General features: G+C 36.3%; 1 protein-coding gene across 2 annotated transcripts in view; it reads left to right on the top strand.

Moving 5' to 3' along the window:
- Window positions 1-26,335, top strand: part of LOC139148629 (sodium leak channel NALCN-like) — a 548,532-nt gene that overhangs the window by 297,781 nt on the left and 224,416 nt on the right. For both annotated transcript variants that reach the window (XM_070720114.1, XM_070720115.1), the window contains exons 21-22: window positions 12,480-12,651; window positions 13,159-13,299. In XM_070720114.1, the coding sequence (XP_070576215.1) occupies window positions 12,480-12,651; window positions 13,159-13,299 (313 nt within the window). The remainder of the gene's footprint in view (window positions 1-12,479; window positions 12,652-13,158; window positions 13,300-26,335) is intronic.

The raw sequence follows: 26,335 nt of genomic DNA, 5'->3' as shown, positions 1-26,335 counted from the left end.
GTGTAAATTATGCACATAAAGGGGTACGGCCTTCCTTGATAGCTCCACATTGTCAACTTTCTTCAAGTAGATATAATAAGCTTTCAAATGACGTATGATGTGGCTGTATGCTAGGGCTGTATGTGTTAAAATTTTTAAAATATTGTTATTCTAAAGGGGAAAATATTTTTTCCATATAAATATAAATATATTTCAGTGAAATCAATTTCGATATCTCTTTGGATATTCATTTTGTATTCTACATGCAAATACCTTTCATTTGATATATCACTCGATAGTTTAAACGTATGTTTAGAGAAGTTAACTATTAATTCATAATACTATATCGCATTTATGCAAATTGGGTATGAGTGTTGATTATTCAAATTAGGGGGTTATGGCCCGATTTGGTAGCTCCAAATTGTCAATTTTCTTTAAGTAGAGATGATAAGCTTTCAAATGATGTATGACGTGGCTGTGTGTGTGGTTGTATGTGTTAAAATTTTGAAAATATTGTTATTCAAAAGGGGAAAATATTGTTTCCCATATAAATATGAATATATTTCAGTGAAATCAATTTCAATATCTCTTTGAATATCCATTTTGTATTCTACATGGAAAGACCTTTCATTTGATATATTACTCGATAGTTTTAACGTATCGTTAGAGAATTTAAGGGGAAGTTCACCAAGGATGATTTTTACATATGTGCTAGCTTTGTGGTCACTTACCCCGGAAAAGCTATTTTCGCCATTTATAACTTGGGCGATTTTTCAAATCCGATAGAGATAGTACAGGAAGTTGCCCATGTAATTTGAATCATGGGAAAAAAGCGCCAAGCTTGGAGCTTGCATCATGTGATATGGAAGGCACCATTTTCCATGGGTATGGCATTGTCCACTCACTCATGCTTAAACCAGGCTGTGCGTATTTACATAACTTTTGTTTATACTGAGTATCCTTGCATAAACGGTGAATCACTTATAATAAACTGTCCACTGTCAGATTTTGTGTTGCTGTTTACTACTGTATTACTGTGAGTGGACAATGTGGGGGCCATACCCATCCGAAGATGGTCCCTTCCATATCACATGATGCAAGCTCCAAGCTTGGGGCTTTTTTCCCATGATTCAAATTACATGGGCAACTTCCTGTACTATTTTTATCATTTTCGTAGAAAATCAGGCGAGTTATAAATGGTGAAAATAGCTTTTCTGGGGTAAATGACCACAGAGCTACCACATATGTAAAATCATCCTTGGTGAACTTCCCCTTTAACAATAAATTTCAAATATTATATCGCGTTTATTTTATGCAAATTGAGTACCATTGATAATTATGCAAATTAGGAAATTATGGCCCTACTTGGTAGCTCCACATCATCAATTTTCTTAAAGTAGAGATAATAAGCTTTCAAATGACGTATGGTGTGGCCTAGAAACAAGGGAGCAGCATTTGAAAGTGCCACAAAAGCTATGCATTTTTAGTCGTGGGTCATCCTTGTGGACAATTGAAAAAAGTATTTACAAACCACTAAAGTTGATATGACTGGTACAAATCAGAGTGTTTCAAGTTCACGGGTATTCACTTCTTGCATGAAAGGACTAAATCGCCTTCCTTTTATCAAGTGCAAATCTTGAAAAATCGAAAACATCTCGAGAAAATGTATCATTGTTTTTACTTGTCTTCTGCGATGTGTTATGGAATCAACTTACCTAATCGTCACTGTCATAGTATCAGTTTCTTTGACATCACATCTCTCAGATCAGTGATGTCATCTTTATTTGAGAAATTCATTAAATCCTCAATCGGAGTCCTTTACGATTTTCGCGATTTTGTGCACAATTACTGAGAATTACTTTGGCAAGTTTACTCCCAATCTATCTTCCTAATCAGTACATAGACAGATAGCCATTGTGTCACGTCATCGACAGGTCACCGGCCGCACGAGCATGTATTCAGCTAGCTTGATGTCAATGGACGTAGACTTGTCAATCATCATCACGGACATTGCGAACAGGTTAACGTCAGAATCGTCTGGCCGGGCTCAAACGCTTCTCTGAACATGAACAGAAATGCTCAATATCGACAGAGAAATCATGAAAAAAAGTTTAAATTAGTGACATAGGCCATCCTACAAACTCCTTCAATAAATATCGCAAGGTTGCTGCAGTGCTGGTAGCAAGCCCTGCCAGTCCCTCTGCTATGTGTTGTTGGACTGTCGTCATAAGTCGTCGTCGACTTGTAGCAAGGTCTACCATAATTGTAAGCGTACTTGACTTTGCGCTTACTACATGTACTTGATCATTTCTCGACCTTTTTATATGAGAAAGAAAATTCATTGAATGTCTTCTTCATAGCCCTACGATCCATGAGACTATAAAACTGTTTGTCGCGCTTGATTCGGAAATGCATTCGATGGTACATTACTCAATAACCAGTCTTACTGACACTCAGTATGGTTTACAAGTGTCGGTATGGTGTACAAAAATACAAATCTAGCGGGCAGCTATATCGTAGCAGTGTCATAAATGCCACGGTAATGACTAAAATCAAAACATTCATGGATCGAGAGCCCAGAATGGGAGTGCAGGTGGATAGCGCAGATTGAAATGCGCTAGTGCAGATTGGGGGCGCAGACTGTCAATTTCTGACCTCTCACATACCTGCTTCAGCTCTTTATTATAAACATGCTGATGGTTCAAACTTTACAGAGTGAGTTGAATTATGGTTGGGTGTGCCCCATAGTTGTGTGCATGTGTTGCACAATATAATCACCCCTCCATGGTTGTACAATGAAACCTTATTGTCTCTGTGTATGCAGATTAATTGTTTGTGCATACATGCAAACAATTCTATAATTGATTTTTAGCTCCCATTTGCCATACATATATGGCATATGTATGTATGTATGTATGTATGTATGTATGTATTATGTATGTATGTATGTACATGTATGTATGTATATGTGTATGTATGTATGTATGGATGTCTTAGAGTCCGTCCAACGCAAAAACTCACAAACTGCTGCACATATTATAGTCAGGTGGCTTAACAAAAATATCGTTACACGGATGACAAAAGTGCCAAATTTGGTACAGAGGTTTGCATGTATGTGTAGATCAAAATTAGCTATTGCTCCAAAAATTTGGGCCAGCGGAAAGGCTCGATGACGTCATAAATTCAAAATGGCCGCCGTTATATTGCTTAAAAATGATAAAATACGGCTAATTCAGGCAGTTTTCAATATTTTTTTGAATAAACTGACAGAAACATCCCAAATTACAAATACAACATAACATTGATGCAAATAAATTATTGTGATGACGTCATAAAGCCAAAATGGCCGACCAAATTCAAAATATCCCCCATAATATCGTGTGATAATGTTCAAATACTCTTAATTAAGTCTGTGTCCAGCATTTTAGTGCCTGAACTGAAATTAACATCCCAAATTACAGACAAAACATATAATTGATGCAAATAAAATCAAAATGGCAACTGAAAATTACAAAATGGCCTATTATGACGTTCACTTTGCTTAGTACAATGACCCATTTATCTGACAAAATGATAGTTCAAAGGTGATGTACAATTTGTCTTGATGATCCATGAACTCAAAATAAATGATAAATGTACCAAAACTCAGCCAATAACCTCAACACAAGTTACAAAACTATTATGAAATTATTGATTATTTAACAATGGTCTCTGTCTGAAAAACTGAATCAATTAAAGGAAATGAGGGCAACTTTATGCATCGATTCTACCTTTGAAAGTGTTACGATATAGTGAGTAGATCAATAGTAGTGTGATTTCATGATAACAAAACACATGGCGAGAAACCGGTGAATAAATCATGCCTTGACATTGGTCATGTGACCTTGGTCCCCGAAAAAAGGTGTTATGTTTGTGATTTGGGTCTTTTGCTTCCTTTGTTTGAGTAGCCTTTTTAGTTTGTTGAATTTTCTGTTATTTATATCTCGATATGTGGTGACAGACACATAATTTTGTACTACAGTATTTCTCTTTCGGAGGATGTGCTGGCCTAAAAAGACCATTTCGTCAGAGTTATATAAACAAAGAGAATACTTTTTTGCCTTTTGAAGGTAGTTTACCTTGCTTTTTTTGCAGCTTTCGTGAATTTTATGAAAAGCGTCTTTGCCTTTCGTGTTTGGCATCGTTTTGCTGTTTGGAAACCAAAAACATAAAAAACGCCAAGAAGCGAAGAACATAAACAGAAATTCGAAGATTAAACAAAAACAAGAACTCAGAAAGATTCACAGATTCATCAAAAATCTTGCAAATCAAATCTTACCAAATGTTGAAATCAAAGCATTAAGCAAAGGCTTGAAATGTATTTCCATTCCAAAGTGCCTATACAGAAAAATTGTCCAATCAGATATGAACAAATTTATTCGCATCATAAGATTGTGCAATATCATTAGAAACAAACGATCAATCAATCAATCAGACACCTGTTCTAAGATAAGTCCAATGTCGACACTACTAACAGCGGAAAACCCAAAATTGTAAAACTGTTTCGAAGCAACTTAGATCGATAGAGGAAATTCTATTCGCAACCCACATCAGAAAAAACATAACTGTAATAGAAAAGACTGCTCTGAACAATCTGTCTAAAAACAAACAAATCTTAATAAAACCCATCAATAAAGAAAGAGGCATTGCAATTGTGAATACGACAAATGACATTAAAGAAAGTTAGGCAACACTTGGCGACATTAACTATACGTTTGATATTGTATATGAAATCACTAATCTGCGACACGAAGATCATTGACGAGGTGATTTACAGTTTCCCCATTCCCATAAGTAAAATAATTTGTACACCACGATGGTATCTCCTGTTCTATCTGTTCTAAGATAAGTCAATGTCGACATGATGGTATCTCCTGCCAAACATACACAGAACCCAAGCAGGAGGAACAATCATCATCTAAAGTCTCAACAGAAATGGCTGCTCGAGCCCAATAAACCAAATCTCCGAATTTCTAGACCTTGTCATAAAACCAATCACGCAAAGACGACTTACATATGTCAGGGACACAAAAACTTAATTAACTAGTTAGAATCAATAAAATACAAGCAAACTCTATTCTGGTAACATTAGACGTTGTATCAATGTAAAAAAAACATGCCAAAAATGAAGCCATAAATGCAGCGATCATAGCGTTGGACTCTGAAACAGTACCAGCCAACTGATACGATAAAAAAACCAACTAACAACGTACATGAAAGCCTTACTGCCGATTATTCTGAAACGCAACATATTTTAATTCAACTGAGAGAATTACAAACAAAGCTATGGATGCAGCATGGGCTCACCAGAAGCAGCTGATATCAATACCATGAAACGGAGAAAGTTATATTACATCCCAATCCGGTCAAATATTCATATGGAAACATTTAACGATTTTACTCAGGAACAGAACATAAATCTATAACATTCAGAACATTTGTCGAGGAAATGCAACACCATGTTCCCTACGTTCAACTTGGGAATTCATAATTGAACATTCTATCGACAAAAATTCATACCCTGACCTTGTGGTCCTCAAATGCCAGAGACGCAATTGAGAGAGCTAGCTCGACTGCAAAACCCACAACAAACCATCTGACGATATTATCTGCCACCAATCTTCAAATGATTCATTAAAGAAAGATGAATTACTCAGATATATTCGCACATGCAACAACAATATGGACTTCATAAAAAAGGTCAATTTCTCAACGCAAAAACTTCAACAACGAGATTAGTAAAAAACGACATAGCTTGTATCGAAAAGAAGTTAATGTAACAAAATGTCAGCCATCCTTTCATCAACAAAAATAAGAGTAATGAAAAAAAGTTGTCCGCACAACCTCATCAAAACCAGCCTAATCAAACAATGTGATAAGAAACTAGAAAATAATGAAGGGCGATTAAACGCTGGCCATGGTTTTCCAGAAAACCTTTAATAACGTATAAAAGGAAGAAAAACATACAGGATATCCTTCTTTAAGCAAAATTCAAACACAAGGAGAGTACAAATGAACGGTCTGAGCAACAGTTCACGCAACAATCAGACCATAACATAATGATCTTAGCATCTCTACTCGATGGCTACCATCAAACTAAGCATGTTGGAATACAAGACCATTCAAGTGACTGAAGAAGGGACCCCACTTTGACCCGAAACGCCGCTAGGAGGAATCACCATCATAAAACCTTTTTTCTGGGACCAAGGCCACATTACCAGGTTCAAAGCACTATCGATGTACTGGTTTCTCACCATGTTTCCCTATCACGAAACCACATTGATTTACTCACTATACCGTATCATAAACAAGGTTGAACCAGTGTGTGAAGTTACCTTCATTTCCTTTTATATCGATTCGATTTTTCAAACACAGATTATTGTTTAATAATAAATAATCTCATAACTTGTGTTGAACTTATCGGGAAAGTGTTGGTACATTTATCTTTTATTTTGAGTTTATGGAATATTAATACAAATTGTACATTACCTTGAAACTATCATTTTGTCACGTAACATAACTTCATAATCGGCCATTTTATAACTTTCGGTTGCCATTTTGGTTTCATGACGTCATCACAATAATTAATTTGCATCAATTATATGTTTTGTCTGTAATTTGGGGTGTTAAGTTCAGTTCAGGCGATAAAATGCTGAAACAGGCTTCATTAACAGTGCTTTAACATTTTAGACAATGTTTCGGCGGACATTTTGAATTTGGTCGGCCATTTTAGATTATGACGTCATCATAATAATTGATTTGCGTCAATGTAATGTTGTATATTTTAGAATGTTTGTGTCAGTTTATTCAAAACAATATTGAAAATTGGCCGAATAAACCGTATTTTACCATTTTAAGCAATATAATTGCGGCCATTTTGAATTTATGACGTCATCAAGCCTTTCCGGTGGCCAAAATTTTTGGAGCAATAGCTAATTTGGATCTACACATATATGTGAATCTCTGTACCAAATTTGGCACTTTTGTCATCCGTGTAACGATCTTGCTGTTTTTTGTTGCTAAGCCACCTGACTATTAAGCTGATTCCTTGTGTAGTGATGCCATATATGGTGTAGATGTGCCATTGTTAAAATGAACTTTTTAGTCTCATAGATATGCTAATGAGGTAGAAAAAACTGCGAAAATGGTCAAAAATCAATAACTCAGGAACTACTTATCTGATCATTGTCATATTTGGTTTTTAGGTACCTTAGGCCCAACTCATTTAAACATATAGATTTGATGTCAATATTTGATGCGTTTTATTTTTAATTAATATTTTTTTCTTTTTTTTTGCCATTTTAGTAAAAACTCTTTTTCTCCTAAACCAATGGTCAGATCGCTTTAAAATTTGGTGTGCAGGTGCCTTGTGATAACTCAAAATAGAATTCATCAAAATAATGGCAAAATTTGCATATTTGTATTATTGGCCAATTTTTGCCATTTTTGGTTTAAAAAATCTTCTTTGAAACTGTGTATGCCATTACTTTCTAATTGGGTCTGCAGGTCCTTAGGAGTGACCTGAAGATGACTCGGTGAACTCAAGGCAAAATTTGCAAATTTGTGGTACGTTTTGCCATGCCTTCAAATTTGGTACACTGATGAAATGTAGTAGGTCATTCATTCAAAGTCAAGTATTGCCTGTGTGAATGAGCAGATTATGATTGTGCTGTTCCAGGCTGGGGTGTTAGTTATAGGAATGATGCAATGTTAGACGGTAATTGATATTTAACTGAATTTGACTTACATGGTATGTAGCTCTTGTACTGTATAAACCCTATCAATTCACCAAGAAAAAAATAATTAATATGATTTCATTAGCTCATATTTGGTATGTTTATAAATTTTAAAAAGAGCTTATATGGTGAGTCGGTGGTGTCTGTTTGTCCGTATGTATGTATGGGGGTATGTATGTGCGGATGTATGTCTGTCACACGCAAAGGCTCCCATACCGCCAAAGGTACCATCTCAGTATTTTGTGTACAGGTTGATGCAGGGGTTTAGATGTGACATTGTTTAAATGAATTCGTCAGTGCCAAAAATGTGCAAATGAGGTAAGAAAAAGGGAAATCCTGCAAATATGCAGGAGTGGTGGCATGCCAGTGACTGAAACAGGCTACTCCACTGACCTTGAGTCATTTCCTGTTATTGTTTATGAACTGTTACATATTAACAGACCTGCTCAAACTAAGTGGGACTAGTTGTTTCTGCTATGCATGTTGCTAAAGTTGACCTCCAGTACCTAAAGTTTCTGACCTTATTTACTTCTGTCATTCTTTTTTTTTCTGGTTTAAATTCTTCTTGTTGTTTTTCTTGTTGTGCTTTGCACAAATCTTTGTCATAACATCAACGTGGAATTGTGCACTGAACAGATAGAAACAACATTTATTGTTAGCTCATATTTGGAATTGTATATAAATACAAAAAAGAGCTTATATGATGAGTCGGTGGCGTCTGTATGTCTGTATATATGTATGTGGGTATGTCCGTCACACACAAAGGCTCCCATACCGCCAAAGCTACCATTTCAGTATTTGGTGTACAGGTAGATGCAGGGGTTTAGATGTGACGTTGTTCAAATGAAAATGTCAGTATCAAAAATGTGCAAATGAGGTAAGAAAAAGGGAAATCCTGCAAATGTGCAAGAGTGATGGTATGCCAGTGACTGAAACAGTACTCCACTGACCTATGAGTCATTTCCTGTCATTGTTTATGAACTGTTACATATCAACAGACCTGCTCAAACCATAGACAGTAGGGGGGGGGGAAAGACTGCCTATGCTCAAACTATGAGGGGCTAGCTGTTTCTGCTATGCATGTTGCTAAAGTTGACCTTCAGTACCAAAGTTTCAGACCTTATTTACTTTTGTCATTCTTGTTTTTCTGGTTTAAATATTTCTTGTTGTTTTTCTGGTTGTACTGTGCAGAAATCATTGTCATAACATCAATGTAGAATTTTCCTGCACTGAACAGATAGAAACAACATTTATTGTTGATCTTTGGTACCCATACTGGTATGTTCCAATTCTGCTCCAATGTGAGTGACACCGTATAATTGCAGTATTTTTTTCTAACTTTGAAGACAAATTTTAATTAATAACAACAAAGAATCATATGATAGATCATAAACTGATGACAAAGTGAACATGTGCAATGAATTTTTCCCTGGAAAATCATTTCCACTAGAAGAAATAACATATATAAACAAACAAACAAATACATACAATAGACAAGTAAAAGACAATGTTTAGGCAATGCAGTCATGCCATTGTTTATAGACAGTAGCTTAACTTTACATTTAGTGTACTGCATGTAAAATATATTTTTGTATTTTTGTAAAGATGCATTTGCACAGCAAGCAATTGTATTATTTTGAAAGACACTAATTGTTTGTTTGTTTTTGTTTATTATTTACATACATTACATGATGCTGAAATTATGTATTACCTGAATTCATGTCTTTTGATAACATGAAAATTTTATGCAAGTTTGAAGGCAGTTGATGAACTTTATACATTTTTAGAAACTTTTTATCATTTTCATTGAATTTTGATCCAAAAATGTGCATTTTAGCCCAATTTTACACCTTCAGTGTGTAAATTTAAACTTTTCATTGTCATAGAGAGCTTCTTCATATCCTGAGCTTTGGAATCATAATTGGTTGTCACGATTTTGTATCACAGAAAATGAACTGCACCAGTCTGATAAAAGTGTAACATGTTGGGTAGTTGGGTTTAAAAAACCCATGGCCTTGGAGGTGGATTGCATGGCAAGTCTTTTGCACTTTGAGGGTTAAATTCTGTAACCACTAGCCAGGTTTGGTTGAAATTTAGTGTATGGGTTTCTTAAGGTGACTTAAGTGAAATATGATCAAATAGCGGGGAGTTTCATATTTGTATTATAGATTTTCCCCATTTTTGGTCAAAAAATCTTCTCTGAAACCACTTGTCCAATTGTTTTGAAACTTGGTATGCATGATCCTAGGGTTGACCTTTTAGGTTTCTTTACATATGGTGAAATTTAATATTTGTTCAGAATGCAGCCGCACATCTCATAACACGCACTAAGAAATGTGAACACTTCTCACCTTTTCTATTCCAACTTTATTGGTTGCCAGTGAAAGAGAGAATCAAGTTCAAAATTGTGCTTTTTGTTTTCAAAATTCTTTGTAGCGAATGTCCACAGTATTTGCAATCATTGGTGGATATAAATATCCCTGAGCGTGCTCTCCGTTCATCTAACAAAATACTTCTTACCAGACGTGACGCTAGGGGCACTATAGTTAATTATGGTTATCGCGCATTTTCAATTGCTGACCCATTGTTGTGGATTGAGCTTTCTTTTGATGCTCACTGTCTTGGTTGGTCTTGTGAGTCTTTTAAACGTTGTCTTAAAGCTCATCTTTTTAGGCAGTGTTATAGTACTTATCTGTAATTTTTTATTGCTGAAATTGATTTTATGTCATGTCTTTATGTAATTTTATTGTAATGTATAGAGCACTGAGACGTAGTGGTGTGCGCTTTTAAGCAATAAATATTATTATCATTATTATTATTATTATTTATTATAACTTTATTTCGGACTCATTGTCCATATAACAACAAAAGAAAATCTAGCCCAATTTTACACTGAAGGTGTAAAATTGGGCTAAAATGCACATTTTTGGATCAAAATTCAATGAAAATGATAAAAAGTTTCTAAAAATGTATAAATGTATTATTATTATTATTATTGTATTTTTAGAGCAATTTTTCTCATTTTTAATGAAAAAAACTTTTTCTCTGACACTGTGTCTCTAATTGTTTTAAAACCTGATATGCGTACTCGTTTGGGATGACCTCAGCTCAGAGTCTTCAAACTGGGATGAAATGTTCCCATTTGTATTATGGGGCAGTTTTTTTCATTTTTGGTCAAACAATCATTTTCTCTGAAACGGTGTATCAGATTGCTTTGAAGCTGCCTATACATTATCCTAGGGATGACCTTTGTGGATTTGTTTAAATTGTTGTGAAATAAAATAAGATTTTGTATTTTGGGTCAATTTTACCCTTTTTGCTCAAAAAGTCATTTTCTTTGAAGTTTTGGCAACCACGTTTTTGTCGAAAATTATACTGTAGAGTTTTTGAAATCGTGGCTTTTCGATATCTGACAGTTTTCTACAGACAAGTCTCTAATTAATTATGCATTCTGGTCATCAGTACTGTTATACATGAAAGGAATATTCTAATAAGTGGTTATTGGTACTTTTGGACAAAGAAATTATTATTATTATTATTATTATTATTATTATTATTATCTTTATTAATCCTCGTTGGGAAATTGGATTGCTCGCCACATAAATAAAACAGAAGCAAGTCACCACAAATGAAAACCACATAAAAACATAGCACTAAAAATACAGACAAAAAGAAAGACAGATAGACATAAAAGCATGCACATATATACATCTCTGCATGTTAAAAAGATCTGCGAATGGTCATGTGCGCGGTCCTTAGTTTCTATGAAAAAATTCTGAATTATAGACCGAAATTGCTCTCGGAACAAAAGACATTTTGTAACGCTTTGTGTTTGTTCTTGGTATTCTCAGTCGACCACTCCTGTCAATACGTTCATTGTCAAAGTCATTGTACAAGGGATGAGTCGTGTCAGATAATATCTGTCTCACTTTATCAGTAAGTCGTCTGCTATACAGGTCTTGAATGGATGCCTGATTTTCCCCTATAATTCTACTGGCTTTCTTAACGATTTTCTCCAACTGATGGTAAATATATACAAGAACTGTCCACAACTTGTTAATGAATACAATGGAGAAATTTTGATATTTATGAAGTTATCGTCTGCAGTTTACTGGAATGATAATGAGACATGGAAAGTGACAAAATGAAATGGATGGTGCATCAAAATGTTTTCAAATGCACTTGACTGTGAATATCACAAGCTAAGGTACTTAAAAGCTATTAAATATCATGTATAGTATACAATCATTCTGGCTTGCCACATGTAACCAATTGTGAGCAAAGTGTCACTTATACTATTATTTAACATTCTTGACTGATAGTTTCAATGTGTAATTTGCTGATCATCAAGTCGGAGCAAAGTGACTCATGGACATAATTGTCCTTACAACAACCATATCATGTCAGGTCGTTACAGCTGCAGTTTCTGCCACATCGAAATGATTTGTTAAAATGCAATGGCAAAAGAAGCAAAATGGCACTTGAATGATCAAAATTAGTAGAGAACTTGAGGCATTATTTCTATAGATACCGCTTGCTGGAATTTGCCATACCAACTCAGAGTGCAAAACAAAAAATTTGAACAACTTACATAGGTATTAATAACATCCAGTCACTTTGGTAAATATGGTACCGTAGTAATCATAAAAATTACTCCTGACAACAACCTTTGATTAGCCTGCCTAATACTGAAAATTGTGAAATTTCTCTCTTCAATCTACCCAGCAATATTCTAGGACTAGTGAGTTACTTGGATTGGTTTATGATCTTTGTGACTGTGCTAACTTGTATCTCTATGATGTATGAAACACCCCACAAGCGAGTTACCAACACACCAGAGCTACAGATTGCTGAATATGTCTTTGTCATCTCTATGAGCATTGAAATGATCGTCAAGGTAAATATTTTATATGGGTATATCAAGTACATGATCAGGAATTTTGGAAATGTTTTTACAAGTACGGCATATAGCTTTCAACAGTCTGTGTATGTCATACAACCTAAGGTACCATGAAAGGTTTCAATTCAAGTGTACCTGTTTTTATATCAACCCAAAATATGTATAAGCATGCAATTGAAAAGAGTACTTATCCAGCTTAGCTCCATTGCATTGAGAATGATAGCCAGGCACACCTATCATCAGGTCTGGCCATGATAGTCATTCTGTATGTTTTTAAGGTATATTCAATGTATATACCCAGCACTAAGAAGCATTGTTGGGAAATTTGATGATAATATCCAAGACTTTGAATTTTAAAACCTGCTTTTCAGTGACTGCTGTTAAATATGCTGACCATTTGGAGCTGTACCATTGACAATAACCTTTTTTTCCATTTGACGCTGTTAAATATGCTGACCATTTGGAGCTGTACCATTGACAATAACCTTTTTTTCCATTTGACAGATTTTGGCTGATGGATTGTTCTTTACACCCAATGCTGTGATTCATGATTTTGGTGGTGTACTGGAGAGTTTTATTTTACTAGTTAGTGTTGTCTTCCTCTGCTGGATGCCTCAAACAGTACCAGCAGCCTCTGGAGCTCAAGTAATGTACCTTTTGTTATTACATGATTGATAATATTAGCCATTGCCTGTGCATAGCTCTTTCCTCAAGTATACAAGAATGTAAATTATTTTGCCATCAACATCCTATTGATAAAAATGAATCCATTTTTTTGTGAACAATGTGGAAGAACAACAGAAGTTCTCCATTATGAGCTTGCATGCTGTACCAAAATAGTGTACTAGATTTTATCTCAACCAGATATGAACTGAAAATGCTCACATGTTTTACAACAGATTCATTGATAGTAGTAATTGCTTCACAGAATGTTGGATATCCAGTACACAGACTAGAAAATTTTAGCATTTACTCAGCAGAACAACTTGACCTACTAAAGTGAACCCTGAATGACAGGAATGACTTTGAGTTTGACAAAATTACAAACTTAATTATCAAGCATTAAAATTGACTGCTGGTGACTCAACATTTATCGGACACTACTGGACGCATGAAATAATACAATATGATATGAATTACTGCATACTTTTGACTGTTATGAATATACGGCTAGTTTTTAATGGGGTTTGAACCCACAACATACGGCATCAGTTGCCTAGCGGAGAGGCAACAGAGAGAACCGCTCGGCTAATCCCCACTCTCAATAAAGAGTGGTTCAATAGCCTGCTAAGTTGTTACATTTTTCTGACTGAGACCGCTCCACACGTTGTAGAGTTTGTGAAACACTCACGCACGTACGCTCACTATCAAACATCGCACACACAAACTTTATCAAAGCGAAGCAATGAATACATCATTTTAACCCTTAGCGCGCGTATACCGACAAATGTCGGGTTCAATAGCTAAGCCGCACTGCGCGGATACCGAGAATTGTCGTGTTTACAACATGCGTTCGTTTAGTTCCGGTTGCAATGTATTCTGGTCGATCTTTGACCCACATATCGTTATCGATATACTGCCATCAAGTGGCAGGAATGTTTCTAGTGGTAATACATGCGTGAATGGGATTAATGACGTGTTATTCTAGACTTTTCCATGCGATCGCGTGGAACGTTTTGCAAAATGTCCGCCATTGTAAACAAACTGTACGCGTCGCCACGGCAGTCGGACGAAGTGTTTTCACAGAAAGTTTTGGGGACTACAGGTTGAAAGACTATTTAAAAGAAGGATTTTTGCAAAGATTTGACAGGGAGATAAAATGTGATAGTGTTGATCAAGAAAACTCAAAGATCGTGAGAGAAACTGCCATAGGTTTGTACAGTACAGTAAGTACACGATGGGACTGACGGCCGCTGGAAATACCCTACGCGCGATCGTAGGACCATCGAGTAAGATTTTACTCAGATTTCAGCTAAAAATGCACCGGATTTCATAACAATCAGTAAGATTGGAGAGATGATTAATTTTATTAAAGAATCATATCAAAATTTCCGAATATTTTGTTGATTTGGGTTCATAAGCGTCGGCAACTTGCATGGTGTTTTTCATGCTGGCGTCACACAATTAATTCAGCGTGCAGGCAGTAGTGCACGCAAATCTATTCAGCGCTCTGAGGGTTAACTGGGCAAATGATAGCGTTGGGAGACAATTCTGTCCACCAGCAGAGCTATCAACCCAGGGTAGAAAATACGGCTAGTTTTCAATCGGGTCCGAACCCACAACATACTCTCAATAATATATAGCCGGCTAAGTTGTTACATTTTTCTGACTGAGACCGCTCCATACGTTGTGTAAAACAATTGTATCTTTGACCTGTCTCATATAAAGTGACAAAACAACGAGCAAGGAGATGTTACGCAACATTTGCACACCTCAGGATAATCACTAACCAAAACACAAGAACAAAGACAGACATTGTATATTCTGATAGCAGTTCAATTGTGAGCACACGACGAGGAGTGGAAGACAGACTTCTGATAAGACTAGCTATGTATACGATCTACTGCAAGAGTAACTATCTCTGACGAGGATTTATTGTATTATGTTTTTAGCTACTATAGACAATAGTCTATAGAAGCTATTGGGATGGGTATCCGTCTGGCGTCCGTCGTCAGTCTGTCTGTCTGTATGTATGTATGTATGTATCAGGGGTAGCGCTAGGATTTCAAAGTTGTTAGCCGCGGATTCCTTGTGTGGCGAATTGGTCATAGATCTTGTTAGCCACATACAACTTTCTTTAGCCACACAAAACTTTTGTGCAATAAAAACAAAACAAAAATATTTTAAGGTCTCATCTTGTTTGAAGTGCCATAGACTTCACATACAATCCACCCCCCCACCTCTTCTCAGACAAGGACTTTTAGAACGCAACTGCTTGTTACACTTCTTTAAGAAGACTGGTGCAGTTCATTTTTTGCTTACGTGTTTACACACGTGAGCATATGTCGCAGCGATGTCTGTCTGTCTGTCTGTCTGTCTGTCCGTCTGTCTGTCTGTCTGTTGGTCCGATATCTCAAAAACGGCTTATCAGATCAGAATCAAATCTGGTACATATATTCAGTTAGCAAATGGCAAGAACTGATTAGTTTTTGGTGGGTGTGGCTGGCATACTTTTTGCTCATTTGCATAATTAATGATTTTAGAAAAAACGGATATACATTAAAAACAACTAAACACAATTTGATGAGATTTGCTGCAAATGTTGATCACACCAAGATATATCAGCAGTGGGAACCTTTAAGGGGTGACATGAAAGATAAATGCTAATTTGCATATTTAATGAACTTTCCTAATTAGGGATATATGTCTGATTTGACTGGATCAAACTTGACCAAACTTGGTATGTATATTAAAGATACTATCATTTAACATTATTGAAAGTCATTAAGCGTTTTAACTTTAGCCAATTCCTAATTTGCATATTTAATGAACTTTGCTAATTAGGGATATATGTCTGATTTGACTGGATCAAACTTGACCAAACTTGGTATTTATATTAAAGATACTATCATTTAACATTATTGAAAGTCATTAAGCGTTTTAACTTTAGCCAATTCCTAATTTGCATATTTAATGAACTTTGCTAATTAGGGATATATATTTGAATCGACTGGACCGACGTTGATGAAACTTGCTACATGTATTTGGAGCTACAATGATACAACATTTTTGAAAGTTTTTAAGCATTTTTACTTCAGCCAATTCCGAATTTGCGTATTTAATGAACTTTCCCATTTAGGGATATACTGGTATATCTGAATTAACTTGATTGTAGTTGTTGAAACTTGCTATATACATCAAAGATACTGTGATATAACATTATTGAAAGTCAAAAGACATTTTTAATTCAACCAATTCCTAATTTGCATATTAAATGAATGTTCATAATTAGGGATATTTATCTGAATTGGCTAGATTAAAATTGATGAAACTTGCTATGTACATTAAAGACACTATAATACAATATTATTGAAAGTCATTAAGCTTTTTCTCTTCAGCCAGTTCCTAATTTGCATATTTAATGAACTTTCCTAATTAGAGATATATATCTGAATTGACTTGACCAAAGTTGACAAAAATTGCTACAGATATTGCAGATACTATGATACAACATTATTGACAATCATTAAGCATTTTTACTGAAGTCAATTCCTAATTTACATATTTAATGAACTTTGCTTATTAGGGATATATACTGGGATTTACTTGATCAAAGTTGGCAAAACATGCTATGTACAGTATGATTATACCTGGTTAAAACAATATCGAAAGTCATTTCACATTTTCATGTCAGCTAATTTATAATTTGCATATCTAATGAGCTTTCACAGCTCGGCATATATGGCTTGAAGGACTTGGCCAACAGTAATTAGCAACAATGTAGAACTGCCCGTAAGTTTGTCTGTATTATTTTGACAAGGATTGTAAGAAAGGCCGGTGGCCTTTATTACTGAATAAACATTATATATATATATTAATCTATAATTTGCATATCTAATGAGCTTTCACAGCTCGGCATAGATGGCTTGAAGGACTTGGCCGGCCAACGGTATAATACACTTGCTATATAAAATGGTGATACAATGACAGCAGTCAAAGAACTTTAATATTTTTATTTCAGCTAACTACATATTTGTATACTTCATGACCTTTTAGAATTAATCGGCGGTGATTATTGTTCACTATGTTGATCATAATACTTTCAATGAAGTTGCAAACATGTGGCAAAGGTTCAAATTTGCATGTAACCGGTATATAATGAAACACGTGAGCATTTTCAGTTCATATCTGGTTGGTATATAGGGTTAACTTAGCAATACAATTTTTTTGACAAAATGTCACGTGACCTGGTGACCTTTGACCTGAAATATGATTTTTACCACATATTGTACCTCATTAATTATGTGCATATCTAATTTTGAGCGAGCCAATAGATTAATTAGCAATACAATTTTTTTTTTCAAAATGTGACTTGACCTCGATGACCTTTGACCTTGATTATACATATATATGCATAACTCAGTAACCACAAGTTCCATACCCTCCAAGAGTTTTTGTAAAGATATTTTTCTACCTGACCCAAATTGCAGACTGTTGTGAATAATGGCTGAAGCATTCGGTGGTAATATGAGGAGTTCTGGGGGCCATAGAAATTATAACAATAAGCCTGAATTTTGTCAAAAACACCAATGAGGGTGCTATTTTCATCCCTATCTCAAAATTTCAGTGGACTTGCCCACACAAAAAATTCATCACTAGTCAAACTGACGTTGACCTAACCTGTTAAGAGGATTCGTGCAGCTGAATGTTTAAAAATAGGAAAATCGAACTCAACGCTACTGTGGTGGCCAATGGGAAATTAATTAGTGGTCTTGTGCCTAATTGACGGCCCCAAGGAAACCCTATAGGGAACAATTTTCAGTACATATGTCCTATGCTAAAAAATAACAACCTTCTGCACTTTCTATCACTCTGAACATTATTTGGAAATATGAACGTATGTGAAAAACTCCTCAGACACTAATTTTGATATACTTTGGGGGTCCCAAATCCATGCTGGTGGCCATATTGGACTTAGTCAGGAATAGGGGTATGGCATAGCTTTTTGTCAATTTCTTTCCTAATTCAACTTAATTTGTCAAACCAGTACTTTTATTGTTTAGACATTGTTTAGACAGTTTCTTGCTTTTATATAAAAAGTTCATGCAAATCCATCCATAGCGGTTTTCTACAGAGAAGTTTAATATTCAAAATTTCCATAAAAAGTCGATGAAAATAGGCCTCTCTCCTGAAACCGGGGTTTAATTTTGGGGAGGGATTGCTGTTTGTGAAATCATTATTTTTTATGGGAAGAACACAACTAAGCAATTAAAAAAGTATTCTGATATGAGTGTTTGGGACACAGAGTTTGTTTGCCAGGAATGTGTTTTTAGCTCCCATAGCCATATGTATATATGGCAATGGAAGCTATTCTTATAGGCTAGGGAAATGTCTGTATGTATGTATGTCTGTATGTCTGTGTGTCTGTGTGTCTGTATGTCTGTATGTCTGTATGTCTGTATGTCTGTCCGTCAACATCAAAAACTCAAAAACCGCTGTACATTTCATCTTGATATTTGGTGTGTACATGGATGATGGGCTGTAGATGAGATTTTGTTCAAATGAAGTTGTCATTGCCAAAAATATGCAAATTAAGTGAAAAAATGTAAAAACAGTCAAAATTGAAAAAAACTCAATAACCACTGAGCAGATTACATGAAAAATTAGCATGTAAGTACTTTGGGCTGACATGAAATGATTGTGCACATCTTGGGTCAGTATCTTGGACTTGCTATTTTTCATGAATTTTTTTGTAATTTTCTCCCATTTTTGGTCAAAAATCTCCTGCTCTGAAACCACAAGTCCGATTGATTTGAAACTTGGTATGGAAGTGCATAGGAGTGACCTTTCCCAAATTTGGGCAAATCGTGGTGAAATTTGCATATTTTTAGTTTACACGTCCATAGACTCCCATGTATAAGGCAGATCTCCATAGACTCCCATGTATAAGGCCACGAAAAATAAAATTTAGTTTCCCATCATATTCATATTGCAAAAAGGATGCAGTGACACAATTTTTAGTCCCCACGGATGAAGTCCAGTGAGCTTATAGATTGGGTCATGTCCGTCTGTTCGTCCATCCGTGAGTCCATCCGTTCACGCAGATATCTAAGATATTTTGACAAAATGTCATGTGACCTTGATGACCTTTGATCTCAAATATACATATTTGTCCATAACTCAGTAACCACAAGTGCTACCACCCTTCATATATGGTATGATGGGGACAGCTTATGACGCCACATATTGTACCTCATTAATTATGCACATATCTAATTTTGAGCGAGCCAAAGAGCTAGAGGTCTGATTTTTGGTATATAGGGATAACTTAGCAAAACAATTTTTTTGACAAAATGTCACGTGACCTCGGTGACCTTTGACCTCAAATATACATATTTGTCCATAACTCAGTAACCACAAGTGCTACAGCCTTCATGTATGGTATGATGGGACACCTTATGACGCCACATATTGTACCTCATTAATTATGCACATATCTAATTTTGAGCGAGCCAATAGAGCTAGAGGTCTGATTTTTGGTATATAGGGATAACTTAGCAATACAATTTTTTTGACAAAATGTTACGTGACCTCGGTGACCTTTGACCTCAAATATACATATTTGTCCATAACTCAGTAACCACAAGTGCTACAGCCTTCATGTATGGTATGATTGGACACCTTATGACGCCACATATTGTACCTCATTAATTATGCACATATCTAATTTTGAGCGAGCCAATAGAGCTAGAGGTCTGATTTTTGGTATATAGGGATAACTTAGCAATACAATTTTTTTGACAAAATGTCACGTGACCCCGGTGACCTTTGACCTCAAATATACATATTTGTCCATAACTCAGTAACCACAAGTGCTACACCCTTCATGTATGGTATGATGGGACACCTTATGACGCCACATACTGTACCTCAATAATTATGCGCATATCTCATTCTGAGCGAGCCAATAGAGCTGGATGTCTGATTTTTGGTATATAGGGATAACTATAGGAGAGACATTTTTTGACCAAATGTCATGTGACCTCGATGACCTTTTACCTAAAATATATGTTTATGTCAATAAATAAGTAACCACAAGTGCTATGTCCTTTGTATTTAGTAGGATGGGAGACCTTATGACAACACACGCTTTACCTCATTAATTATGTACACATCTAATTCTGGGCAAGCGAATAGAGCTAGAGATCTGATTTTTTGGCATATAGGGATTAATTAGCAATATAATTTTTTTTTTCAAAATGTCATGTGACCTGGATGACCTTTGACCTTGATTATACATATATATGCATATTTCAGTAACCACAAGTTCTATACCCTCCAATTTGATAGGATATTAGACCTTAAGATGTCACATCTTGTACCTCATTTATAATGCGCATATGTATTTCTTGGTAGGCCAACACTACTAGAGGTCTGATCTTTTTTTCTGATTTAGAACCATAACTTAGACATGCCTCATGTGTTTCAAATTGGGAACAACGACATAGACCTATGTGCCCATAGATCTCAATATATACACTCCAGTGATACTTCTTAATGACCACATTTTCCTGCCCCATTAAGACTAATACTCCTATTACAAGTGGGGACTATGTCATTGTAAATGACTTGTTGAGTTAATGGTTGTATCACAGTATTCGATATATCTAATTCTGTATTTTTTCCATTTTATATTCTGAATAATTACATTAAACATATTTCACTGTCTCCAGTACATTTCATTTAAGTATTTTCACTTCATGCACTTTATCCCTTTCACACATGTTCAAATATCTGACCAGAGAACAAACACTAAATAGTCCAAGATGGGAGCTACAGTGTCATTGACGCTATTTTTTGTCATATGGTGTCATATGGTACAGAGGTGACGCAAATTACTGCCATAGGGCCAATGAATGTATGTCTTAAGGCAGGTGTAGCAATGGAAGTGTAAGGTTAAATTTTCTTTTATTTTGATATTTGAGTCAGATTCACCAAAACTTTCATTGATGTTAAATTTGTGCACTTTTGTCAATTTAAGGTTCACTATATGGCACAAGATCACTAATTCACTTCTGGGTTCGTTACCCACGAAGATAATATGGAAGAAAACTAGTGCAGACCTTGAATATTTGATACCGGCATGGATGCTTGTTTAGTTTGAACTTTAATGTCAAGAATTTTTGTAAAGATATTTTTCTGCCTGACTCAAAATGCAGACTGTTGTGAATAATGGTTGAAGCATTCAGTGGTAATGTGAGGAGGTCTTGGGGCCATAGAAATCATAACAATAAGCCTGAATTTTGTCAAAAAAACCACTGAGGGTGCTATTTCATCCCTATCTCCAAATTTCCTTGGACTTTCCTTACACGAAAAATTCATCAGTAGTCAAGCTGACATCGACCTTACACCTGTTAAGAGGATTCGTACCGCTGAATGTTTTAAAATAGGAAAATCGAGCTCAACGCTACTGTGGTGGCCTATGGGAAATTAATTAGTGGTCTTGTGCCATCTTATCACTGTTAACAGGAGGCAGCCATGTTGATTTATCTAAGGTCACGTCTCAAATCTTTTAGATTGGGAGATTCTCAGAACTATCTTGACACCGAGGGCACTGTTAGGGCATTTTGCATACGATACAGACATGAGTTTGTTAAATTTTTCCGGATTAACTCGTTGTGTTCTGTCAAAATCTTCCTATCAAACTAATTAAAAATGACATTCAATTTCTCTGGACATTATGTCTCAGGTGAGTTGAAATTAGTATAGTTTCTTAGAATAAATTATGCCATTTTGGACAGGTACTTTTCTCACTGGGATAGGTACTTTTTATTTTGACTTGTCCAGTGGACAGGTGGTTGAAAAAAAGTATTTCGAACCCTGACCTATATCATACATATACACATTGATTTGTTTTGTGATACGATCCAATATGACCACCGTGTGGTCATTTTTTTACAATTTTTTCATGTCTGGAACCATAACTCATTCATGTATCAAGCAAATTTATTAAAAGTTGGTACAAGGACATTGACTTATGTCATACATATGCACGTTGATTTGTTTCACGATATGGTCCAATATGGCCACATGGTGGCAATTTTGTTATGGTTTTTTTCATGTCGAGAGCCATAACTCTGGCAAGTCTCAACTGATTTTATTCAAAGTTGGTACATGGACATTGATCTATTTCATACATATGCACATCAATTTGTTTCACGTCATGTAGCAGTATCATGTAAATTATTGAAGTATCGTAATTAGGCTGATATGTCAGAAATACTGCATCAAATTTCATGAAACTTGCTACAGATGTTAAGCTCACATTGCTTTAACAGTGAAAAAAGACATTTATCAGTGTCATTTTAATCAATTTATAATTGCATATGTAATGAACTTTCCTAATTAGAGTTATATATCCACAAATACAGCGTCAAATTTGATGAAACTTCATACAGATGTTGATCTCATAGTGTTGTAAATACTGCATCAAACTTTATGAAATATGGTACTGGTGATAATCTGTTAGTGTTAGGATAGTATGCGAAAATGTCTGGCAACATCCTGTCCATTAATTCCTAGTTGACTCATTTAATGACCTTTAGGATGGTGGCCTACATTGGTTTTATGTTTTCATCACCATGGAACTCATTCTTGGCCATTGAGCGCCATCTATATCAAAGTATTTTTATCACAGACCTAATTAATGAAGAGGACTCTATCCTCTCTGAGGACTTGTAATTAAAATACCCATTAACAAGTGGGGACTGTGTCATCAACAATGACTTGTTAAGGAATTTTTTTGTCATTTTTGGTCAAAACTTGATTTCATCAAAACTGCCTGTCTGATAGCTTTGATATTTGGTATACAGGTTCCTACAGATGAACTTAATATGATATATATGGATGAACTTAATATGATATATATTGAATACATGACGAAATATAAGGAATTGTGTTAACACAATTCTAGTTTGTAAGCCCACAGAGCTAGGCCGCCTGCAGAACAAACATGTCCCGAAGTCACTTGCTCATCTTGCCTACGTAGACATCTTAGTACTGGCTATCTGACTACCCAGCTTGCTGACATAGACATCATAGCACCCGTTATCTAGCTCAGGGGTTTCATTAGTTTTGAAGTAGGGGGCTAGAATGGAAAAGTAGGCGGCTTGCAGCTGCCATGACCACAAAGCGGTCGTCGTTGGGGGTAGGGTCCGGGAGGGGGTGTTCCCCCTCCTGGCCGAAGGCGGAAATCCTGAAAAATGAGTTAAAATTTACTTTTTACAGCTTACAGTCACTTGAATTTCTAGTATTTTCAGGGGAATTGTCAGCAGTGTTCCAGGGCAATTTGTGTTCATATCTTAAAAGCCATTTTCCTGGGAGATTAGGCCTAAATATGATAATTCATAATTAAAAATGATAAAATGTGGTAATGTTGACGATAATTTGAACAAAGAGCCTCTATGCTTTTAGGAGGTAAACTATAATAATTCACTATTATTAATGATAAAATTTGATATTTAGATGATATTATACAGTGTTACATCTAGACAGGGGGGTAGGGGATTCCCCCTCTGTTGAAATGTTGGCACCCCCAATTAATTTGTCAAGGGGACCACTCCCCCCCCCTTCCATGAAATGGTGACAGTCAAACCTTAGAGGTACAAGTAGAACACATGAACTGGTGAAATGCCCCCGAAATTTTCTGGTAAAGGGTGAAATCCCCCTTGTTGATGCCATCCTGGATGAAACACTCATAATGTTATGCTTAAAATTAACAACCCTGATATTTGGTATGGAAATCTGTAGATGAGGAACTTTGGTACCACTGGGGCGGTAGAAAGGATAATTTATATAACGAATAATGATAAAAAATGACAATCATTACCATATTTCGCAAATAGAATCAAAGATCCTCAAGGTTATTTGACTGTTCGGGTATGCAAAGTAAGAACCTTAGTATAGGATATGAAAATTTGTACGTTCAGAAGCGCACATTTGGATTTAACCTAACGATCGCTTTTGAAGTGACCGAAGAGCAGTACATATCATACATCCAGCTGGTTATAATCCTTCACAATTACGCCTACCGCAGTGCAACGCATATCGGCTTATTAAAATTCCAACTGTAATCGGAAAGTTTTTCGTGAGAAAAAAATCAGGTCATTGCCTTCGAAAACAGTTTAAATCCACGTAATTATCCTTCTCTTGTTTCTTGGTCCACTTCAAAACAGAGGATCGTACAGCGAAGCTTGACCTTGCGATCGCTTCCGTCTTCATTTGTTCATCGACCATTTTGAGTTGAGCTAACAACGGCTGACAGGTGTAGTATGCACGTTTTCATTAGCGTATATAAAGGTCACCAAATAGGAATCAGCAATTCAGGTAGCCAATAGAATCGTCAATTGCAATTCCGATTTTTATTGAGGCAGTATACGCATGACCGTGCTGCATCGTAGTACAAGGCGATCGTAGTAGTCGCTTGTTTTCTAAATTTTGTTTCATATAAAAGCCATTGAAAAGTTTGATTACACAGCTTGTGAAACTTGTCCATATCATTTCAAAAGGTAAAAAATATTTTAGCTATAAAAAAGTTCAAATTTCCAAAAAAATAGCCGGCGAAATCATGAGAGTAACCGGTCAATTTCGCCGGCTCTTAATGAAACCCCTGTAGCTACCCATCTTTCTTGCACACGGCACTTGACTTCAGCCTTGCTTCAAGCTCCCGTCCAAGTTCATTCATTCTAGGCCATCAGGCTGCCTGCCAAGCTATTACAACACTCCCTGCCACTCGTCTTTCGTCACTCAGGCCTCCATTCATTGCCATATCTACCGGACCACAGCGTCGACAATGCCTCCTCGAAAATGAACCAAGAAGTCTATGCCACGCGTAACACCGTACGTTTGTCCAGCAACCCGTGCAAGATCGGGAACTCAAGGGGAATCGTCCACACTTGACCGCCTCGCTGCCGAACAAGGTCAGACCGCTCCTACTGCACCGGCCACCGTAGAGACGGCTGCCCTTGGTCTCCCACAACCTCTATCAGTTGCCGTTACCGTGCAGCAAGGCGAAACTTTAGTATCAACAAATCGAGTACCACCTCAATTGGGAGCTGTGACAATGGAAATGTTTTCCACCCTGCAGACCTCGATGGCCAACATGGCCGCCAACATGGCCAACATAGCAAATCTACTGCAACAACGCACTATCGCTGACCTGCGGGGACAAGCCTCCACTTTTGGCAACAACAACAGCCCAAAGCAGAACCAAAATGGCGGCGCCCAGGCAGCTCACGATCTGCCCATTCAAGCGAGGCATCCAGGGGTAAATACTGTCGCGCTGGCCTCGAACTTTTCTGCCAACAACCTCCTCCAGGGCCGCGGCATACCATCCAAAAGGCTGCCAAACGTCAAACTAGTTTCCCCTGCTATTCGCCGGGATATTCTTTCAGGTAAGGATATCAATCTTGCCTGCTTACTTATACCCGGCTACAATATGTCGGTTTTGAGTTGTCAGAAAACACACGAATTTTTAACATAGGTCGCATGGGGGCGCTCGAGATTTCGCAAAAGTGGGGATTAAAATTTCCATCATTGAGGGAAGTCGCAACATCCCGTGTGAAGACGTTGGCAAGAGTTAGAAACAATGTAAAAAATGTGAAAGAGGCTCCCAACCATAGTATCCAAAATGTTTATTTTTGTGTCGAGTTTGTGTTTGAATCATTTCTAATATGTGTTCCTCCATTCTTATCCGATTGTTTGTGTTAATAAAAATGTTTGTTTCGCTTCGGATATTTGTTAAGAAGTTTGGATTTGTGTGTACGGTAATGTTTTGTTCGTGTTGGAAAAGCTTATGGCAGGATGCAGCCCAGGCCTATGGTGTCACAAAGTTGATTGAGTGGCCCTTTGACGCTTGCGTTTCAAAACCCGAGTGTGTGGTTTCTCATCAGTGGCAGTGTAGATTCTTTCCTTAGTTTGTGTTTGTAAAAATTTATTTTAATGCATTTTAGTGATCTTGCTC

Source organism: Ptychodera flava, chromosome 13 (genome assembly GCF_041260155.1).
Source record: "Ptychodera flava strain L36383 chromosome 13, AS_Pfla_20210202, whole genome shotgun sequence".
NCBI lineage: Eukaryota > Metazoa > Hemichordata > Enteropneusta > Ptychoderidae > Ptychodera > Ptychodera flava.
This window is presented reverse-complemented; position numbering and strand designations above follow the sequence as displayed.